The sequence below is a fragment of the Botrytis byssoidea genome, assembly GCF_014898295.1.
Source record: "Botrytis byssoidea strain MUCL 94 chromosome Unknown BBYS_008, whole genome shotgun sequence".
NCBI classification, from domain to species: Eukaryota; Fungi; Ascomycota; class Leotiomycetes; order Helotiales; family Sclerotiniaceae; genus Botrytis; species Botrytis byssoidea.
Genome location: NW_024065849.1, coordinates 605,030 through 626,204, shown reverse-complemented (window position 1 = coordinate 626,204; position 21,175 = coordinate 605,030). Strand labels below are relative to the sequence as shown.

The 21,175-nt window shown below is 38.3% G+C and overlaps 5 protein-coding genes across 5 annotated transcripts; 2 read left to right on the top strand and 3 right to left on the bottom strand.

The window, feature by feature from the left end:
* The first annotated feature begins 180 nt into the window (after positions 1-180).
* EAE97_004799 (uncharacterized protein) lies at positions 181-3,502 on the top strand. The gene is made up of 5 exons (XM_038875311.1): positions 181-724; positions 776-945; positions 1,001-1,570; positions 1,630-1,936; positions 1,992-3,502. Exons 1-5 carry the CDS (start codon positions 532-534, stop codon positions 2,339-2,341), a joined length of 1,590 nt encoding a protein of 529 aa, XP_038733668.1. The 5' UTR covers positions 181-531; the 3' UTR covers positions 2,342-3,502.
* Positions 3,503-3,842: 340 nt separating this feature from the next.
* Positions 3,843-7,269, bottom strand: EAE97_004798 (uncharacterized protein). The gene is made up of 4 exons (XM_038875310.1): positions 6,488-7,269; positions 6,160-6,400; positions 5,021-6,107; positions 3,843-4,970 (listed from the first exon to the last, which is right to left on the bottom strand). Exons 1-4 carry the CDS (start codon positions 6,525-6,527, stop codon positions 4,077-4,079), a joined length of 2,262 nt encoding a protein of 753 aa, XP_038733667.1. The 5' UTR covers positions 6,528-7,269; the 3' UTR covers positions 3,843-4,076.
* Positions 7,270-7,942: 673 nt separating this feature from the next.
* Positions 7,943-9,017, top strand: EAE97_004797 (uncharacterized protein; the record flags this gene model as incomplete). The annotated part of the gene is made up of 2 exons (XM_038875309.1): positions 7,943-8,011; positions 8,033-9,017. 2 exons carry the CDS (start codon positions 7,943-7,945, stop codon positions 8,156-8,158), a joined length of 195 nt encoding a protein of 64 aa, XP_038733666.1. The 3' UTR covers positions 8,159-9,017.
* A 1,516-nt stretch (positions 9,018-10,533) lies between these two features.
* Positions 10,534-11,730, bottom strand: EAE97_004796 (uncharacterized protein; the record flags this gene model as incomplete). Its single annotated transcript, XM_038875308.1, has 1 exon — positions 10,534-11,730. One exon carries the CDS (start codon positions 11,728-11,730, stop codon positions 10,534-10,536), a length of 1,197 nt encoding a protein of 398 aa, XP_038733665.1.
* A 1,796-nt stretch (positions 11,731-13,526) lies between these two features.
* Positions 13,527-14,021, bottom strand: EAE97_004795 (uncharacterized protein; the record flags this gene model as incomplete). The annotated part of the gene is made up of 1 exon (XM_038875307.1): positions 13,527-14,021. One exon carries the CDS (start codon positions 14,019-14,021, stop codon positions 13,527-13,529), a length of 495 nt encoding a protein of 164 aa, XP_038733664.1.
* Positions 14,022-21,175: the final 7,154 nt, after the last annotated feature.

The window sequence follows — 21,175 nt, the reverse complement described above, 5'->3', positions numbered from 1 at the left end:
TGAGAGCGAAAGAATCGGAAAGCAAGATTGCGAGGATATATTTCCATCAAAACTCGGGTTAGGAATGTCAGATCTTATCTTGGAATTTAAATAAAACGATGAAATAATAAGTTAATTATTTTATTACGTGCCCAAATTCGGTGGGGTTAGTTTAGCCAAGTGGGATGAGATGGCCCGACTAGATTTTTGGACGAATTCATGCGACATTGCTGAATAATAAGATGACGCTCCGATCCGAATGGATGTTTATTCGAAGTGAAGCTTCGGTGAATACAGCCTTAAGGAGTTTCTCCGGAGTAAGCAGACGCTAAGATAAGAGCTCAATTGCTCGCACGTGCCGATAAGAGTAGCAATTCTTAGATAAGCAAGGCTTCTGCTACAGTTCAGTGTTGGTTGATTAGTAGATATATCACTTCATCATATCTACCGTATTCTCACACACTTTCAGGATATTCAAGGAAGCTATTAACTGTTACCTTTGTAGATCCAATACTCCACACACCCTATCTTTCTAACGTGTGCCTGTAAACTATGACGGAGATAATCATAGACCAGAACCCTCCTGTCCTTCAAGGCCCTTCCGACAAGGAAAAGAAATATGATCGACAACTACGATTATGGGCAGCTTCTGGACAGGCAGCGCTTGAGAATGCCAACTTATTATTATTAAACTCTGGTTCTGGCACAGTTGGTGTTGAGACTTTGAAGAATTTGGTTCTTCCAGGTATGTGACAAGCCGATGGGGATATGCAGAGGACTCAACTAACGGGAATAGGAATTGGAAAATTTACAATTGCGGACGAGGAACTCGTAAATGAGGCTGACTTGGGTGTCAATTTCTTTCTCGATGAAGAGAGTTTGGGTAAATCAAGGGCGGAACAATGTGTGAAACTTTTACGAGAGCTCAATCCCGATGTGAAGGGAGACTGGTTTCCAAAACTCAAGGTAAACTTGCGAGTCTACTTGTTTACCATGGAATTTGCTAACATAATAAATGTAGGACGATAAACTCGACCAATTATTTGCGGATGATCATCAAGAAAAATACACATTAATTATATATTCATTCCCGATCGAACCCAGGATCCTCGCCCTTGCAGAGAAATACAGCGCATCCCACAAAGTGCCTCTCGTCAGCATACACTCCGCGGGCTTCTACTCATATTTCAAAACGCATCTACCAGGAAACTTCCCTATCGTTGATACTCACCCAGATTCAACCGCAACAACAGATTTACGACTTCTAAAGCCATGGCCAGAACTTTCGAATTTTGCAGCAGATATGACTAAAGAGATAGACACTCTTAATGATCATGAGCATGGCCATATACCTTACTTAGTCCTGCTCTTGCATTTCTTGGCAAAATGGAAAGAAGAAAATGGCTCATATCCAACGTCATATAAAGATAAAGCAGCGCTCAGGACGACTGTTACGAATGGCACAAGAAGAAATAATGCCGAGGGTGGAGAGGAGAACTTCGATGAAGCTGTTGCAGCTGTGATGAAAAACATATCCGTACGAGATTTGAAAGATTCTGTGAAGGAAGTGTTCGAATACTCACCAACCGAGGTATTTTGAAGATAATTCAATCGAGCGAGTGTAATGCTACCTAGCTAACTTGACTTTAGGCGGAATCCAATTCTGATTTTTGGATCATCGCTGATGCTGTGAAGAAGTTCTATGAAAAGTACAATGAGCTCCCACTTCCGGGATCGGTTCCAGACATGAAGACTCAATCGAGTACATATGTACAACTGCAGAATATATATAAAGCAAAGGCTCGACAAGACGTCCAGGAAATACTAGAGACCGTCCGGGCACATGCACGTGGTAATGAGATCAAGACAGAAGAAGTAGAGGCGTTCTGCAAGAATGCTGCTTTCATCAAGCTTATCCGAGGCTCGAATCCGAAAACAGATTTACAGAAGATAGCAAGTATGTTCGCCTTATATCATCCCTGTTCGAGAATTTGCAATTAACGTGCTAATAGAACTGGAATCTGAAAAGGATGCAATTGCTCCTATCACATCGGACCCATTATCAAACTTCCCTATCTACTTGGCTCTTCATGCAACTGCCCATGTAGTAGCGGCTACTTCATCTGATATCTTAGCCCAAATCGACAAAGAAGTACCAAATGCATCCTCTAACCCACGTGTCCAGAAAGTTGCAGAAGAAGTATCGCGAGCCAAAGGAGGCGAATTGCACAACATTTCTTCGTTGACTGGAGGTTTGGTAGCACAAGAAATCATCAAAATTATCACGAAACAATATGTACCGATCGACAACACATGCATATTTGATGGTATCACGAGTAGGGCGCAAGTTTTGAGGATCTAATCGGGTAAAGTCTACTTGATTTGAGGCTAGCGAATAGGGGTGTTTCGCGAAAGGTTACAAGAGCATATGATCCGGGAATGGGAATGCCATCCATATCGAGATGGGGAGGCATAAATTAGATTAACGAAGATTTGCGAGTATCATCAGGCGATGTCTAAGCAATAATGATATCACGATCAGTAAAATATCAAGTCAATTCGCACTATGACATCTTCGAGATTTTCAAAAATTGGCGTTTCAAAGGTGTGATAACCATACATTTTAATCACGCGGATCAGAATAAACTTGAGATTTTATATCTTGCAAGTCGCACTACATGCATGCATGCGGAAGATCATGAGATAAGCATGGAGTGCATTCTTGTTACAATATAGGACAGTCTTTTTTTGGTGACACATCTGCCGTGCAGTTCTAACACAGTTAGCACGACATTTCCGCATTCGCTTGCTGGCTTGCTGGCTTGCTTACCTTACTTGGTGGTCTACTTACATGCATAGGTCTTTGTAAAAACGTGTTACACGACAGGATTTTCCACAACACCACTTCGCTGTTGGCAGAGGGGGACGTAGGATTATATGTGAGATGGTCCTGAATTCTCCGCAGAAGTGGGGTTCGGATGCAACGGGGAGGGAAAATTTGGTAGCGAGGATGGGTCGATAGTGTTTTGTGCGAGGGTGTGTATGAGGATGTGGATGTGGGAGGATTGGTGGGCTGGATTATCGGATGAGGTGGGGGATCTTCAATGGGGTTGTGCAGATGAGTTGTGAGGGAGGCTTGCATTTTCGAAGGGGTTGGACTGGACTGGGATGGGATTGTTTTGTTGATATGAGTGCGGGGTGACCAGGAAAGCCATAGGTGAGAGGCATTAGAAAGGAATTGCAAAGAAGGAGAGAAGAGAAGGGAAGATTGTAAGGAGTTTCGGCCCGAATCTCCGTATGATATTCATCTTTTGCTAAGTTAGTAATAGAGGCGGATCTTTAATGTGAATTAGGTCTCTTTGTCAAGAAATATTAGGTAGATTTCCCCGCATTCGCAATGCCGAGATCATAGAAATCCTTTAAGAAATAAATACAGATGAATGCATTTAATCTTGAGCACAAAATCTATACAAATTAATTGTGATGTGGCTGGGGTTTCTGAACGAGAATTCTGGATGTTGACATCAGTTCGCTAATGATAAATAAGGGTACCTACCCCTCATTCTCATAGTATCTTGGGAGCTTAATAAAGAATTGTCGATGTTACTACTTTGGAGCAACTAGCGTTAAACTAGCTGTGGTTTTAGATATTCCTGCGCCATCTTCTCGATCCAGATGAACCCCGAGTTTAGCAGGGTGTGATGCATGAAGCGAAAGTAACTGTGGCTGCTAGGTGTGTAGATTTGCAGGCCGAGGTGCATTCATTACTAATCTCTTACGATCAAGAATGGGGGTGCCAAAAAGGTTTGAGGTTATTCTTTTTCAATAATTAGATTTTGCATGTTTGTATATGCCTGAAACTCGTATCGTCAAACAATATATTGCTATAGTGGTATCATATCATATCGTATCGTATCATATACAAACGCGTAACTTCATAGCCCATACGCAAATAAAGATGTAACATCCATCCGCAGCTCATCATAACCCATCAAATTTTCTCGCTGTCCTGGGTAAAATACCCAAATTACCTCCCATGATGAGATCTGCTCTTGTGTAGACGGTAGAATGTCCTACCTCAATCACAAACATACCGATCATTGATGGATGATATATGGCCCTTCGAATTGTGCCATGCCTGAATCATCATACTGCATTGGCAGACCATCATAGGGCATATCCAATCCATCCGGCAAATTCCCCCATAACATGCCATCCAAATCCCATATCCCCCCATTATCAAGCATCATTAATTGTTCTTCTCCCATAATTTCAACCTGCTGCAACATATCACTATCCATATAATGTCTTCCATCTATTCCTCCCATTCGACTCATATCATCTGTCGTATGGCTCAACCCCGGACTCGGTTGTCTAGTCAGAGGTCGCTTACTGACTTCATAGACCTTGCTCACCACTTCCCTACTTCGTCTAGCAGCCAAAGACCAATCCGCCATACCATCAAACGCTTCAAGCACAACTTCAATCTGTGATTGCCAAATCCGAACAAGATTCGTGTTCCATGATTCCCAGAATATACTGACAAGCGGGATCATGGATGCTTGATACATGAACCACACACCATTCCATCCCAACATCTGGTTCGGAGTCCATTCACGTGCTATATCTTCAATGGTTTCTTGGGCAATTTTGCGACATATTAGGACAGCTGCGAGTTCTTCCTTGGTGTGTGAAATTCCTTGATTACCTCTATTGGCAAGATTCAGAAGAACAGGTCTGTAAAGTACCATGCGAAGATTCTGATATCTCCATTTCATGACGCATCGAGCAGTATGAATTGATTCCGGACAAGGTTCTCTAGAGCGTAAGATCCAAGGAAGATTATCATACCATTCTACGAGCTGTCTGTCGAGATTTGCAAGGTCATCAGTTCGGAGAAGCGGAGTTTGGGCAAGAGCGTCCTGAATTTGTGTGGCAACTTTGCAAAATTTGATGTTCTCTATTAGGGGAGTAATATTCATATTTTGATTCTAGAATAACGTTAGCTATGAACAGGTGAGTTGGAAAGGGATTTACAAACAGTGCTCATTGTTGATTCGGGAGGCTGCATGGTAATAGCAGGGCCCCAACGACCCATAGAAGGTCTTCCCAATGTCGTAGACGCCCATGTATCAAGACAGAATAAACTCCACCACGTTTTTCGTCTCTGTTCTGCAATCAGATTGCTCTCAACGCTGTTCTCATGCATACTTTCACGATGTAACCCCATTGCACAAGCCATTCTCAAAGCAGCTCCACAGATAGCATTGGCAGTATTTGGACGATTGATGTAGTGAAGATAAAACCCTCCCATCAATGACAGAGCTTGTAACGTTTCCAAGTGTCCACTACCAAAAGAATCAATTCCGAGGTGGTCTTTCGCTTGGTTGTAGTAATTGATATGGTTGTGATCATCTGATTTGCTTGCGACAATACTTCCCATTGCAAATACCATGTTTAAGAGACCAAGCCATGGAGCATCTTGACGTCGCCCGCTCAGAAAGTCGGCTCTAAACGTGGGTTCATCGAGCATTGGTACAAATATTTGCACTCTGTTGAAGTATGCATCAATAAGAGTCTGGCCGTTAGATGACCATGATATTGCTTGTAAGTCTTTGGTAGAACTTCCTGGTCGTGGTGTGGGATAGTTACTACTTGCTGAGATTTGCTTGTTGTTAGAAGGTGCCAAGAAGAGAGATCGTAGTCTCGGTGCTACCTTGAGCATAACCAAAAGTGCGGCTTTAATTGAAGTCGCACCTAAGTACGACGACTGTCTATCAACTGAGAGAGATAAAGCATTCACATCATCCGCCTCTGTGGGTATTGGATCTCGATTTCTTCTTTCCTCGTCCCATTCAATATCTTGATTTGGTATCTGTTCAAGATTTGCCAGACTTCTATCTTCGTCCGACCCAGAGTTCAAGGGCGACCTATATTCCTGTGATGTTGGAGAGGTATTTGAAGCAGAGGGGGATGTATTCGAGAGCACACTTCGCGGGGATCGATCGATGAGAGCAACGAGTTCATTTCGCGACAACGGCAACAATTGTTTCACATCTTGATCTGGATAAAGTCGTCGTAAAACTGTACGACATTCGTCTAAAGATTGAGAGAGAGCATCAAGGGTTCTACTTCAATCAGTACTTTAAAGCAGGGCTTGGAATTGCACAATTATCGTACTTTCGAGATGGAATCACCCTCTGTCTATGTTTATCGTAATAACATGGTTTAGGAGAACGACATCCAACACATTGCCCACAAGGCTGTCGGCCATCGCATCGAATCTTACGACGTTTACATTCTGCACATGCGTGTGGAGTTGTAATTCTTTTCGTTACTCCATTCGTCGTCGGGTTGGGGGTATCTACAATTATTGATTGTTCCGTGCTTAAAGTTTCGCGGGGTGGCGCCAGTCCTTGAACTAATACAACGTTAGAACAATGATCAGCATGGAACTTTGTTACTCCACTCGGTAATTCGGATGTCTTCTTTTCGAATATATACTTACAAGTATGAAACATCTTTGTTGAACCAATTGATGAAGGCATGAAAATGTGTGCCGATGGCCGAAGGACAATATCAGACCCACCTCGTCAGAATTCGGTCTGGATTGGATTGGGGTCTGGAATGAGTTGCGAATTGATTACAGCAAGTGCAGCTTTATCAACTCAATATGAAATATGACAAAAATACGTCGATGATAGTATCCTCTTGGCTTCTGAGCTGAGAAATTGCATGTGCGTGAGTTGATAGTAAGATGTTCGAGGACGCTGGAGGTACGGGGGATGACTGCAGTGTTTCCGGTAAACTTCAATTCGTAAAATACTGGCAAACCAACGGTCACGGATGAAGGCGCTGACGTCGTTTTTGGGGGAAAGCTGACATTCGCTGACGGCAGCAGGACTCTTCTTTTGGCCAAAATCCTTGATATATTGGATATATTGCAATATTATATCCACGACGGTGTAGTTGTGAAACGTTGAAAGCTTCCTGGCGTCGTTTAATGCAACCGTGGGGCTTGTAAGTATTCTGGCCACAGCATATATGAATATGCAGATCCTCACGAGGAACATGAGCTGATTTCCTCTTTACTGGATCTCGTGCTTGGAAGGTACTCCAAGTTCCAAACCTCTTCCTGCATTAACAGGGAAATGAAAATTGGGATAGTCTTTGTAGGATACTCAATTGGGTCTTGATGAAAAATCATATGCTTGGGTTCTATGTCAGATTGACATTTTCTGTTGGTGTTCAGCAATAAAAGTCTTTGTAGATCTGTTGGACACGAGGATTGATGATCCCTCCAGTTTTGTATCCTAGCTTTGAGGATCGAAGACTATATTAGACTCTTTAGACCTGTCGTACCACGGGGAAAGTACTTTACTTGTCAAATTTCATCTGATCTTTTTCCGCCTCCACGATCCCATTTTCCCCAAGCAATTTCCCCACACGGTTCCTGTACTACGCTTGGCCAATTAACACGTCGAAAAGCAAGTATAACGCAGTAGTCCCAATCTCGGATAGGCGGAGAAAACTTGGGGAAGTTGATTGGGGGCAAGAATGGGGGTGGGTGGGTAAGTTGACTAGGATCTATAAGAATATCGGAAAATCTATTTGACGATTTCATTTACCTCGAAGTCTGGAACCCTATATTTCAATACATATCCCCATATCAAAAGACTCTTCTCTTTCAACCGAAAGTCTATCCCCTCGCTCGTACCTCCTGATGAATCAAAATCACGGCAGGAAAAGGGGCAACACAACGATGAATCTACACATCAAGCATTCTCCCACACCAAAATTAAGCTCAAGAGCTGCAAAATTTATCTCAACACGTGTCAGAAATCCTCGCTGTGGATTTCTCGTCTCCAAACTTTCACTGCGCCAGAGTTCCGGACTCTGTAGAATGGCTTGTTGGCTTACCTACCACAACTTAAATACTTTTCAGTAACGACTTAGATGATTTATGGTAGGTTCAGACGCAATCCCATATTTGATCACGTACGAAGAATCTGCGTCTCATGCAATACAGGAAGTATTTCTAACAATTTTTTAGACAATCCGGGACCCTGGAAGAGGTAAGCCAAGACCAGTCATCCCAAGAACGTTGCAGCCTTCCTGCAGTAATTCGCCGAATCTACAACCTGCAGTTGCGGCAGCGCGAAAAGCTAAAAACACATAAAATTATCGAACTTCAGCTATGATTCTCAACGGCACAAAGCCGCTTCCTGGCTGCACATTCTTTCCGCGGCGTATCAAGCATGACATATTCGTCCTTGAAGCTTACATGTTCTCTTCGCCGACGATCGAGCACCCACGCATTCTATTTCTCATATAACGGGCGGAAGAACCATTCGGAGATCCCAAGACTCTCACTGTCACGTTCTCCAACTTGATAGCCGAGAAGATTTCCTAATCAAGACTTACGAGCAGCAGATACCCGGTCGATTTATGTTCCCTTCCGTGACATGGGTAAGGATATACTTTCGCGAAACGCGGGGTGATTACCAGTAAGTATTGAAATCCGGTCTCCCAAAATCTTACACAGGTTCCCCGCCCAGCGATTGTGGGGAAATGTGATGGATCCGGAAAAAATCGCAATGTATGTCACTTAAACTTGGAGGGGATTCCCGGTACATAGTTGTGAGCCGCGTTCATTATGCCGAACCGATAATTAGTGTAACGGCGGCTGAGTATAGGCACTTCAGCCGAGTCCCGCTGTGAACCGTTATTGGTTGTAGATCTACATACTGGCGTTACTTTAAAGGACATATCGTTCGTATTGTGGTATTGCCAGCTCATATATATGTGTGTTGGGACTCTATAGTTGCGGATTTGGCGCCTGACTATACGAAGGGGCTTAAGTGTTTCCCAAATTGGCTTCCTGCACCACCCATTGCTACCATGATACTGAATGTATAGCAACATCTCCACCATATATCTTATATCTGTAAGCGTTGATGCCAGGTCACTCGGAACTCACCCAGAAATTGAGATACATCGTATGAGGGGAAATGGAAGAATATCGTCGTGAATCTACCAAATAAACGTCAGATTAGAGAATGACCCTGCCTTTTTTTTTTTCATATTTCCACCCAGTTCATATGTTGAAGAATGAATTTTTCTCTCGGAAGATTCCTTAACTGTGTGACCCAGCCAAGCTGATTGTTTTGACACCACTTGGGCTGATTAGTAGTGGGATCATAATGAGATTGGTCATCGTGGACATTCAGGTTGTCTGACGCGTTCCAGAAGCAACGCGTCATCTAAAATAAGACCGCCGGAGAAACAGTAAGCCTCACAGCATTAGGCTCGGGGAATTCCTCTGGTTCAATGCAAGGCGTTTCCGCAAATAGTATCAGGGTGGTGCCTTATAAGGATATCATTTTCGCTCTCCTGCATGATGCATATGGACTCAATGAAAGGCTTCTAGATCTTCTGTCATCTAAGTGAGCATCAGTGCTGCCCCTCAAGAATGCTTTAGGGCTGTGTGCTAGCCCAATATCATTGTCCTTGTGGTTACACATAATCGAAAGCTAAAGGGCCATGGTTAAGGTCGATAAATTTGGTCGGTGCGTTCTGTGAAGTGTTATCAAATAGTTGTCAGCAGAATTGTCATGCATTCCATCTACAGAAGTATCTCCTCCTCTCAGAGCGTTTCGGTAATCCATCGTTATGAGATCGTGAAATATCACGAATATCTTATAAGCCGTTTAGTTGCGTTGGTAGATATATTTAGCAGGTTTGCGATTATTCTCGAATTCTTCACTACTATGGAAAGATATTTCGCTATTCAACTTTTCTAATTCCACGAAAGTTCCTGCTGTAGCCCCCGATTGAGAGGTGCCCAATGAATATAGTCATGTTCCCAGAATCGGGATTTCCTTATCCTAGTATGCATCGAGAATAACTATCTCGTACTTGCACGTCATTGAATTCCGACACCCTGATGATATTTCCTGTCTTGACGACAGAGCTTTGGTTAGAAGATTTTATCACATCTGATGTGTCTCCTGCAAGTATGATGACATCACCGAACTCATGAACATTTTGATTTTTTGGCATTTTTTTCGATTGCTTTTGGTAGCGGCTATAGACCGGATTGCTTGATGTGGATGTAAATTTATATACTAATTTGCCTCAAGCATGCATCTTATCGATCACAATCCATGTCAGAGCTGCAACAAACGCTTACAAAAGTAATAAAAATGAAATTTCGGTGCCAACGATTTTCGAAGTGCAACATCAATGCCGAGAGGTAGCTAATTTATTAGTTGCTATCTATAATCTAATAAATCACCATTGGGACATGCCAATATGATGATTTTATGTTCATAAATAAACCATGCCCTCCTATATATTATCTTTTTCAAACATCACAGCGTTCAACCACTGAAATGATGGTTGGATATCGGTGGATGCTACGTTGAATGAAATTGAACCAAAAGGAGAGGAGTCATAATATAAACAAGCTGGCCATGGAGAGAATAGAAGAAAGCGCTGCTTCATGATACTATGAACTTTGAGCGTTTATTTGGAAGTTTTATAATTAGTTGGCTAACAAAAGGCCAGCTCCTTGCATATCGATAGACTCAATCCCGATTTGTCAATAGCTTTGACAGATTTTCTGATGCTTCCCGTAATGTTGTGATCTTCGAGCTTTTCTTGCGTGAGCTTGAAGCACAGCGAATCAGCCTTGAGGAGCTTGACTTTCGCAGTAAGTGAATTCAAGGACCATAAAGTGTATGGTTGTTCCGGGAGTGGATATAATCCGTTACTCACAGAACTCTTGATGAGAGATCCAAGCACCATCGAATCGCAATCGTTTCTATAAGAAGGGAGATCATTGGCAATTCCATGGTGTTTGTCAGAAGTGTCGATAACCCACGGAATATTGGTAGCACTGCAACTATAACTTGAGCTTTGATATTTAGTTATGGTATCTTGGATAATCTTGCAGACCTTTCTCATTCCTTCAAGCCGACACGACTCGATTTTATCTGGAAATGTTAATGATTTCGTACTCAGTGCCACGGAAAACTTACCGACTACGTAATTCGGTATCGGCAGGTCGTATTTGATGCAACCTATCAAATTTTCCATAGTCCAACTACTCCTCTCTCGTATTATTTGCGTAGCTTTGAGAAATTCGTCTTCAAGCTCGAACTGCCAAGCTATGCATACCCAGTGGACAATGTCGACCCATTGACCTTGAGAGAATGTATGCGAAAATTCATTTTTCCATACAGGAGGCAAAAGCTGTACAATTTCCCGACACTGATATTTATCAACCAGAATTGCAATTTGACAGAACAGTTCTAATGCAATCTTCAATGGAACCATGCTCATCCTACCATGGATGATATTAATCAAGATTTTCATGGCAGTGGGGTTATCATCTGGAAGTGGAACTTCGAGTTTCCCCATAGTCTTTAGCGTGACACTTTGCTTGAATTCGCCCTGTAGCATTGCTTTGAATACTGGAGAGGCTAAACACATGTGCTTCGAAGATACCAGTATATGGTCGCTATATATCGGGGGTGGCTCGTCCTGCCAGGTCTGTACCATTCCACCTTCAAGGGAGCGTATCATCTGCAATTCCGTAGATATGTCATCCGTCGGAGCATTGATAGCCTCGGGGTCTGCTAGAGAAGAATAGTCGGATTTTGTGGAATTTGGTATGGTTGGATTCAGGAGGAGGAACAAATCTCCATCTGGGTCGACAATGATGTGTGCGCTTGAAGATGCTGCCATCGTATTGTGATTATCTTAGTTCTGAAAAATAGGATGGTGGAACACAGTAAAGCATAGAAGGCAAGGTGGTGACCGTGTACTTTGAGTCGTTGCAAAGTTGAGGCAAGATAGCGTAATCAGAACCGATCTAGAAGATAGATCAGCAATAATTCTCACTCTTTTGGAGATGCTGGTGGGGGGAAATTCAGCAGGATGAGATCTATGGTCCGTGAACAACGGCACTCACTAGCTTGTTGAAATACTACGGTGTGTTCTTCTTCCTGATTTTATCGTGTTTTGCAAAAGAGAAGACGCCTTAGGTTCGCAGAAAGTATTTTGTCAAACCAGGAAAACTTCAGTAGTAAAATGAGGGTACTCCACTACCGTATATTAGAAACTAGAGCACTTACATCAAACTTTCAGGACAAATTGCTCAGTGTATCTGTGTTTGCTTTATTGATGAGAGGAAGTTTTTGTTGATGCACGAGTAATAAAGATGCTCTAGAGATAGCCAGTATGTGCGACAGGCTTAGCGAGCTGTATACGCCCGTGTACTTAGCTGGCTTTGATTAGCGTATAAAGATAAGATCCTATTTTACCTAGTATTCCTACAGTGAATCGATAATTTAAAAAGGAGCATAACCAAATGACTAATCTATGAAAGTTTGGAGCTATCAAATAGTGCCTCTGGCGAGTCACAAAGGTGACCATTCTAACCACAACATAGGTACAACATGTATTTATTCACATCTCAGAAAGATGAACAGTAGATGAGATGCATATTATTAATATTATTGAGGTAGGGTCCAGCCAGGCTTTCAATTCTGCACAACGCCGAGGATTTCTTCGTTCGAGAACGTTTCATGAACAGTTTGTAATTTCATAACTATGATCCACCCGTCCTTTCTGTTCTCTCCCATATTCTAGTCATATGTAAGCGACAGGTTCCTCGTCAATAAATGAAGCAGAGTTTTCAAAATCGCCTGTGGGGGGAAGTGAGATTGCAGATTTGAGATAGAAATCGTTGTGCTAGATTACGCCATGATGGAAGGACCGCAGTCACTAAACAGAAAAGAACGAACTCAAGTTCGTGACTGTATTCTATGTGAGAATCGTCTTCATACACCTCCCAGGAGCCATATCTCTGTGGAAGAAATTTATCGACAGAACTGGAGAAGGTATGAAAAAAGCTAGTGAGCACACGTGAGAATCCTATTTGCAATCTGCCAGACTCAATCCAGATATGTTTTTGTCTAGGGACTCAATCGATTGTTGAATCTTTTCCAAGATATTGTGGTGTAGTGATTGGTCTTGTACAATTACACTACAGGCAGTCTGGGGGCTGAGTGATGCGATGTTGCCCTTGACTAAGTAATACTGCAGCGCATTATTGAATGGAGCTTCTGGAAACGGAAACAGCCCCTTTTCTGTGGCTCCTTTTATGAGACTTCCAAGAACCGTTGCATCGCAGGTTTCTCTGAGAGATTATGTTCAAGACAAATCGCAAACTGTGGCTGGGACATACCAAACTTTGGGCCTGGTACCTAGATATTGTATCCTCGAGAACTTTGATATGTTGGCTTAGGACATTCTCACGGCTTTCATCTATCTTATCTTAAAAACGTGTCAGCGATCGAGAAACCTTCATCTGATTTGAAATTTTACTGACAAAAAGCCAGATCATTCTCCTTCAATACTGCTTCAAGGCCCACACTACTTTCTCTGATGATCTCCTTTGTTTCTGCTCTGAACTCATCTTCTAGTCTAAATACCCATGACACACATATACAGCAAGCAGTCTCGTACCAGCTCCGGCTCTATAGACATGGACTATGATTTGTGATCCAAGCCTTGACTGCAAACTCGGTCGACTCATGGCATTGATATTTGTCGACCAAGATGGCGATTTTGGTAAGCAAAATTAAATTGGTGCATTTCGAGATTGATTTTAAGCGGCCATGTATAACCTTGACCAACGTGATCATGGCATCTACATCATCATCTGGAAGTGGTATCTTGGTTCCACCTTTCTCTCTAAGTTCAACAGCCTCCCTGAATTCTCCTGTCAACATAGCCTTGAAAACTGGTGAAGCAAACGACATATGCTTTGAGGAGACCAGTATCCCAGACCTGAACAGTTGAGTAAGTTCATTTTGAGTTTCGCTAGGGCTGTTGGCCGCCTTTGGACAGAGAATTTTTGCATTAGGAACGTCGATGCGGGGGTTTGAAGTGGATTCATCGAATTTCGAAAGTGGCACCGGCCCTAGAAGAAGTACCAGATTCCATCGGGATCGATGATGACAATAGAGCATGAAGGAGCAGCCATGATTTGTATACCTGTATTGATCAATGGAATCTTCGAGAAGAATGGGGTCCTCCAGGTAAGGTCTCGCGATGTTGTTGCAGATGGGTTCTTAATTGACGCTGAAGGAGTATAAGTCGTTGTTTTAACTTCAATTCAGGTTATGTTAGTAAAAGAAATTTTGAGATACGGCACAATGGTACTTTTAGCGCTAACGAAAGTAATCCAACCCCTGTGGTGGCAGGATCCGTGGTTAACGAAGTGATCGCTTCATTAATTATTATAGAATCTTCAATATTCAATCATATATTAAACAAATAGGTTTCAAAGTATTAATCAGATTAATATCATCTTTATATTAATTAAATAGACTTTAATGGAACGGTATTCAGTGAATTTCTTAGATTTGAAAGACTGTCAAGTTTGAATCTAAAATCATTATTTTCATATGAAAAAGTCTATTTGTATTTATTGGAGGTTATATATTATAATAATTAGAATAATTATCATTGTAATAATAGTGGAAAATTAGTCAATTTAAGCTTAGGAACGAATCGAATATATATAATAAGAATTGAATTGAAGTCAATTTATAAGAACTAGGCTTAATTGAGATGAAATTGCTTACTTTTTCTAGGTTTTCTTTAAAGAATATTTTAGGTTTATATAGTTTATAATGAAATTCTAGTATATTCTATACTTATAAATAAGATCGATTTAAATCAAATCCTATGGAATCATTTTATATAATAAACAGAAAGTACAATCAATCAAATTTAATCAATTTAGTAATAATCTTCTATATATTTCCATTTGGTTTTATTTCATTCTATTTCATTATAAATCGATTTGATAAAAGATACTATTATACAACTAACATGGTTTATCATCGAGTAGGCTATATCATTGAGTGAGCCATTTTTCCCTCAATTTATATTTTCAAATCTATATTATTCAATAATTATTAAATCAATTGATTAAAACTATTAAGATTTTAATAATCTAGAATCTATTATATCATTTTAACAAATTCTTATATTATATCCAGTCTTTCTATACTTATTATAGTATTAATTAAAAAATACTTCTCTATTAGAATTTCTTTCTTTTTGATATTTATTGTATTGAATTTGAATATCAATCTTTTATTAAAATAACATATTAAAAAAAATTTATTCAATAAATACTCTCTCTTAATATAATTAAGTTTTTTTTGTATATCGATATTTATTTAATATTTTATTTATTATTCGAAATATACAAATCTTTATATTTAAAAGTATATTTTTATAAACTAATCTTTTTATATTTTTAATTAAAACTAATATAATCTTGAATATAGGTGTAGAAGAGCTTGATTAATAATGAATTATTTAAGATTTAATTAATATTAATTAAAAAAGAACTTTAATTGAATTATAAAGGATTTAAAAGATTTATTGATTTAAATCAAAAAAGAAGGGAATAGGTATACAAATTCGAATATCTAATTTTGAAAATACAACTTCAGAATTAAATGGAATTAAACTTATTCCTTGAAATTCTAATTTTATATTCTAAGAAGTAAATGATTTTTTATATATAGTTTTAAAAACTATAAAGAATTTAATCTTTGAAATATAATTAATATATATTCTAATAAATCTATTAATTTGATTATTATATAAATATTTCAAATTATTAAAATAGTTTATATTAAATGGTTGAATTAAATAATTTAAATATAATAATAGATTTAAGTATATAATATTATTCTTTTTACAATACATTTGAAAAACTCTTAATTTATAGTTTTTATATTTATTTAATATTAATATTTGATATCTACTCTTTCTTTAATTTTTAGTATATTTATCAAAATATCTTAATTATTCTAAATCTATTTTATTATTTGTTTATTTATTAAATATAGATTTAATAGTTTAATTTGTAAGAAAATTGGTTTCAATATATTAATTGAAAAAATAAACCTGTTCTTAAACTACTAGAAATGGGGGTATAATTTCATTCTTCCTATTATTATATATAATTGCTATAGCTTATTCTTTATTACCTAATTATATTACCTTATTTCTGTTATTTTATTTAATATTAATTATAATTATTCTAGAGTATATTATATCTACTATAAAAATCATTATCCAAAATACTATATTTCGCTTACATATTTATAATCAATCAAAATTATTCTTTAATAAACTTAGAATCTTTATAAAAAGACCTTTGAAAATTATAAATATAATTAAAATATATTTTTAATTCAATTTAATACTTTATAAATCAATATACTCAAAACTTTTTAATACACTTTATACCCCTCGATTCGAAAATATAATTTGCTATATTTTCCATATTTCTTAATTTAAATAAAAAATCTCTCAAATCTATATCAAAAATATATTGAACAATTATTTCCTTTTCTAATTCTATAATATTATAACAATTCGCCCAAGTTTTTATACAAAATAATAAATCATCCATTTTATATTAAAAAATTATATAAAGAATATTATAAAACTTAAAAGCTTTTCGAATATTTAGTTTTTTATCTTTATAAATAGTTTCAATAACAAGAAATATTTAGGCTTCTTAATTAATTAATTTTATAATAATTGATTAATAAATCATATATAGAAATTGAAGGTGTGAATTAAGGGAAAAGTAGCCCACTCAATGATATAGCCTACTCAATGATAAACCACGTTATATAATAATATAAAATCATATTATATATATATTAGTCATTAAGATATCTCTTAATCAGTAAGATATTAATAAGTGATTTAGTAGACTTATTATGGATTTTCATACTAAATGTATTAGTTGTAATATTAATATGTTAATACGCGTCATAGTTTTATTATAGTATACTATTGCCTATACTACATATGACCTTGGCCTGCCTTTAGCCAACTACAGGCTATAATTATTATAATCAAAATTTAGATGAACCATCAATAAACAGATTACCTACAAATTGAAAGAATACTAGTTATTATAAAGATTTAATACTTAGTTATTTAAAATTATAAATAGCGAGTAGATACTCTGTTTTTTAAGAAAATAATAGTTGCAAACTCTTGAATTTTATAACAATCTCTTAATCTCTCCTTAAGGGCTCAAAATTAAATTTTCTATCTCGGATTACTATAATGTCATCTTCGGGTAAACACACCGCGAGAGGGGAGAGTTCAAAGGAAAGACCAACAAATGCCGTAAACGCTCGCCCTTCAAATTCCAAAACTTGAAAACGATCCTCATCACAAAACCCTTCCTCCAATGATCAAGTCAAGAAAAGCGGAAACAATGATAAAAAGAAGATTTCATATCCATTTACCTTTGTTGACAGCAAAGACTGGACATTGGAAGACTTACAAAACATGACGGAAAAATACAACAAGAAGGCAGCAGCAATGCTTAAGCCAATTGACATAAATGACGAAAATGAACATGCTAAGGACATCATGTCCGGGTTTTTTAAAATTAGGGCAGAAAACTCTCTAAAAAGTCTGAAATCTGCAACAGAGGCTCTAAAAACAAAGTCGGCAGAGATCTCTCCTCAGCATAAGGATAACAAGGATATGATTGCTCAGCTTGACAAGGATATAGCTGCTCACGAAGTAAAGCTTAAGAATTTCAAAATGCATCCGATGCCTCGGAGTCACGGGCTTTGAATCGTGGGCAGAATTGACTCCAATGTTTGATAGTATTTTCGCGTCGCTCGAGATACTCGTCGCAGCAGCGTTGATTTTAGATGCTAAAATAGAATATTAGAATAGCTTAGAACACAATAGCAGTACCAAATCTCTATCATTATCAATGGTAGGAGCAGAATTTGAAGCGGTAGTCATTATACCTGTATTTGTCTTGGCTAAAAAATCGTATGATAGAGAATTCTTAGTTTTAAGGAAGAGAAATCAATATTTGAGTAACTTTTTCTTGATTCAAGTTGCTCGAAGAGAAAAATCGTCATAATGATATGTGAATGTAAAGCTTTAATTGAGCTAACTATGATCCAATTAGTATAGCTTTCTTTATTCAGATATATGGCTCGTTTGATGATAGATACCTGGTTCTAACGCGATAAAATCTAGATTGAGTCTTGGATGGAAAACTAATCGTGGAGATCTTTGGAAATCAAGATGCTCAGTTACATGGATTCATTTGTTTCGCTGGTATCAAATATGATTGATATTCATATCGAAGACCGCCAGTCTACATTTTTCTTCGCGGTGAACCTCTAAGATATCCGTCTATTTGTGGGCTACTCATCTTTCAGGAACCCCTTTCCACTGATTATAGATCTCAAATATTTCAATGGTTTAATGAAATCATGCGTAAGTTCAATTGTGTCAGTAGGTTATCACTGTGTCCCCCAAACTTCTTTAACATCTCTGAGTTATGCAGAAACGCGTTCCTCCCACACTGTATATTATATTGTCACGGTCATGCATCTCATGTATACAGATCGTTACTAATCCATAACGTGTTTTATCACCAAGTGGATTATATCACCGAGCGGATTATTTGAAAATACACCAAAACTAGCAATTTTTAAATATTCTTATTTTAATAACTAATCATTATTTTCGAAAAGTAAAAGGATTTAATAATAATGAAAGTTCAGTTTCTTAGAAATCTAGTTTTTATATAAATATTTCTATTATATTTAATAAAAAATTAAAAATGTTACGATTTTCATTACAAAAAAACTATTTCTATAATAATTCTTATATTAATTCGAATTTTAGGAAAAAAATTAGATTTTTATAATATCTTAATAATTAAATTTTATATATTCAATTTTTAAAAAATTCTATTGATAAATAAAGAAAGTGCATGGTTATGTATAGACGAATTTTGTATATAAATTGAGTGATCCATTTAGTGATATGATCCACTTGGTGATAAAATACGTTATTCAATCTACAGTAAATTTATACCAAAATATTGGCCTAAGATACACTCGTATCCTATATGTTTATTTTGAATTGTATCCTCCCTCCGATAATTATCTCATCGTATAAGTTTATAAATGTATGTATGGTCAAGACAGGTGCGTAATTTTCTTGACTGTTTGATTGGAGGGGGTGTGCTCGTTTAATAAAATATCAAAAGCGGTAATTCATTATTGCGAAATTAAACTGTAACCTCACTCTCGTGCGTAGTCCCAGTCATAGCTTACCAACTTCCCTAACGAAAAAGTCGATGAACTTTCTTTGGCTTGTGAGATACATGGTGACCAGTTCACTACTAGCTGCTGCGCAATCGCGGTACCGAAATTCATTTCACAAAGCACAGAAAGTCATTTTCGAATCGTTTGAAATCTCTTGATAGTTGTCAAGGAGTTTTGATTCCCCCATTAAAATCAGGTTTCCCTTGCCAATTCTACAAAGATCCAACGAATCAACCATGCTTCGGCCTAACACCGAAAAAGAGAATAGAGACGTCGACATTGAAGAGCCGCCTCCATTTGAGCACTCATAGTCTATCCTGTGCGTCCTTGTTGTGATCTGCCTATTTTCCTTCTTGCCCACTCTAGACGACACTATCATAACTACTCCTATCAACCGTTGCGCGCGATATTGGCGGTGCTAACGAATAAATCTGTCTTGGGGCTACCTAATGCTTCTTCTTCGTATCTGCCATTCCCCAACCACTACACGGTCAATTAGCGAATACTTCCAGTCGTCGGAACTTTCACATTTGTATCCTTGCCCCTATCGTTCTTGAAAGTGGGATATCTGCTGGTGCAAACATACTTGTGCTACGAGTGGAGGAGGTATGAAAAGTGTCGGAGACGCAGTTATCAGGGGACAAGTCATTGATGTGTATGTTACAGCATTAAGAGTGGTGTGGCTCGTAATGCCGACTCTCGCATTGTTGAGTCTTCTATGTGTACCTTAGGGAAAACAGAGAACTGAAATAGTCACATTCGACTGACTTTGAACTACAGAAAATAGAGGCTCAAGAGGAAAGTGATGATCGTGAAGAGGCTTGATTGTTACACCATCAGATATTTCTGCATTCTCATTTGCGATTTTCTTCATCCTCTCAGAGTTTTGATCAAATACCTACGAGAAGTGATCTGACTCTCTGGAAGACAGGTATATTATGTAATAAACAATAGGGTAGACGTAACTCCTTAGCGATCAACATTCCAAGACATTCCCAACACAGAAAGATGTCACTATAGTATGAACCATTCTAACTTATACAAACGAAACTATCATCTCAAAAATATTCCACGATCGCTCTCCTGTATTGATTTTTCTTCCGGAGTACATATAAGAAGTATAGTATTGAGCAAGCATCAGGGTAGTGAATGTTCTCACGTGACGTTACGGTCCAAAACGTATTGTTGCACATCGGAAAAAATGCGCTCGCTTTCTCATTGGTCGACGGTTGAGAGCTGAAAAAACACGCTTTCCGTTGGAGTTTAGTTGTGAGAGTAGATGCGCTGTGACGCGCATTTAAAGCGCTAGATGATGGTATAGAGAAATGGAGAATTATCTGGTGTTGAAATTTGAACTGTTTTGTTGGACTACAGGCGTGAGTGGATTTGGTGGTTTGGTGGTGGGAGAGAAGTATGAGCGATGGACAGATGACTACCACCTTCTGAAGCTCGAGGTCTCTAGACAGATACAAGTATTTTAAACTAAAGCCGGTGGTTGAAAGAGATGATAGATAATAATTTTAACGGTGAGCACCACGACTTGTAAGCGGTGTTGGTGATTTCGTTAGTCATGACGTCATATCGAGAGTAATATTTTTAGATTCGATATTTTTATTTCAGATGTGTTGAATTGCCGATGGATGTGTGCGCTTTCTTTCGTCGGTAGCTTGAATCTGTAAAGCATGGTTTGAATATAAGAAACAGCAAAGTTTGAGAAAGGAAAGAGGTTGAACAGAATCTAGTGTATCTGGTCACAGAGTATTGTTTGATAATAGAAAGATGGCGAGAATTAATTTGCGAGGATCGTACACATATTTTTTTGTATTAGAGCTCAGGTTCAACGGAGATCAATAATTTTGATTTGGTGAAGAAAATTCTTGATGCAAAAAAGTGAAAGTGAATAGTCGACCATCCGAATTCACTACAATCAGAGTCTCGAACTGGAACCGAGAATTTGTTGCACATCTACAAAATTTGACCCATTCTCG

Coding starts and splice junctions, on each gene's coding strand:
- EAE97_004799 (XM_038875311.1), top strand. CDS start 532: ATGACGGAGATAATCATAGACCAGAACCCTCCTGTCCTTCAAGGCCCT. Junction 946..1,000: donor ACTGGTTTCCAAAACTCAAG/GTAAACTTGCGA, acceptor TAATAAATGTAG/GACGATAAACTCGACCAATT. Junction 1,571..1,629: donor TCGAATACTCACCAACCGAG/GTATTTTGAAGA, acceptor ACTTGACTTTAG/GCGGAATCCAATTCTGATTT.
- EAE97_004798 (XM_038875310.1), bottom strand. CDS start 6,527: ATGCCTTCATCAATTGGTTCAACAAAGATGTTTCATACTT. Junction 6,108..6,159: donor AGGGTGATTCCATCTCGAAA/GTACGATAATTG, acceptor TGATTGAAGTAG/AACCCTTGATGCTCTCTCTC. Junction 4,971..5,020: donor CCGAATCAACAATGAGCACT/GTTTGTAAATCC, acceptor ACGTTATTCTAG/AATCAAAATATGAATATTAC.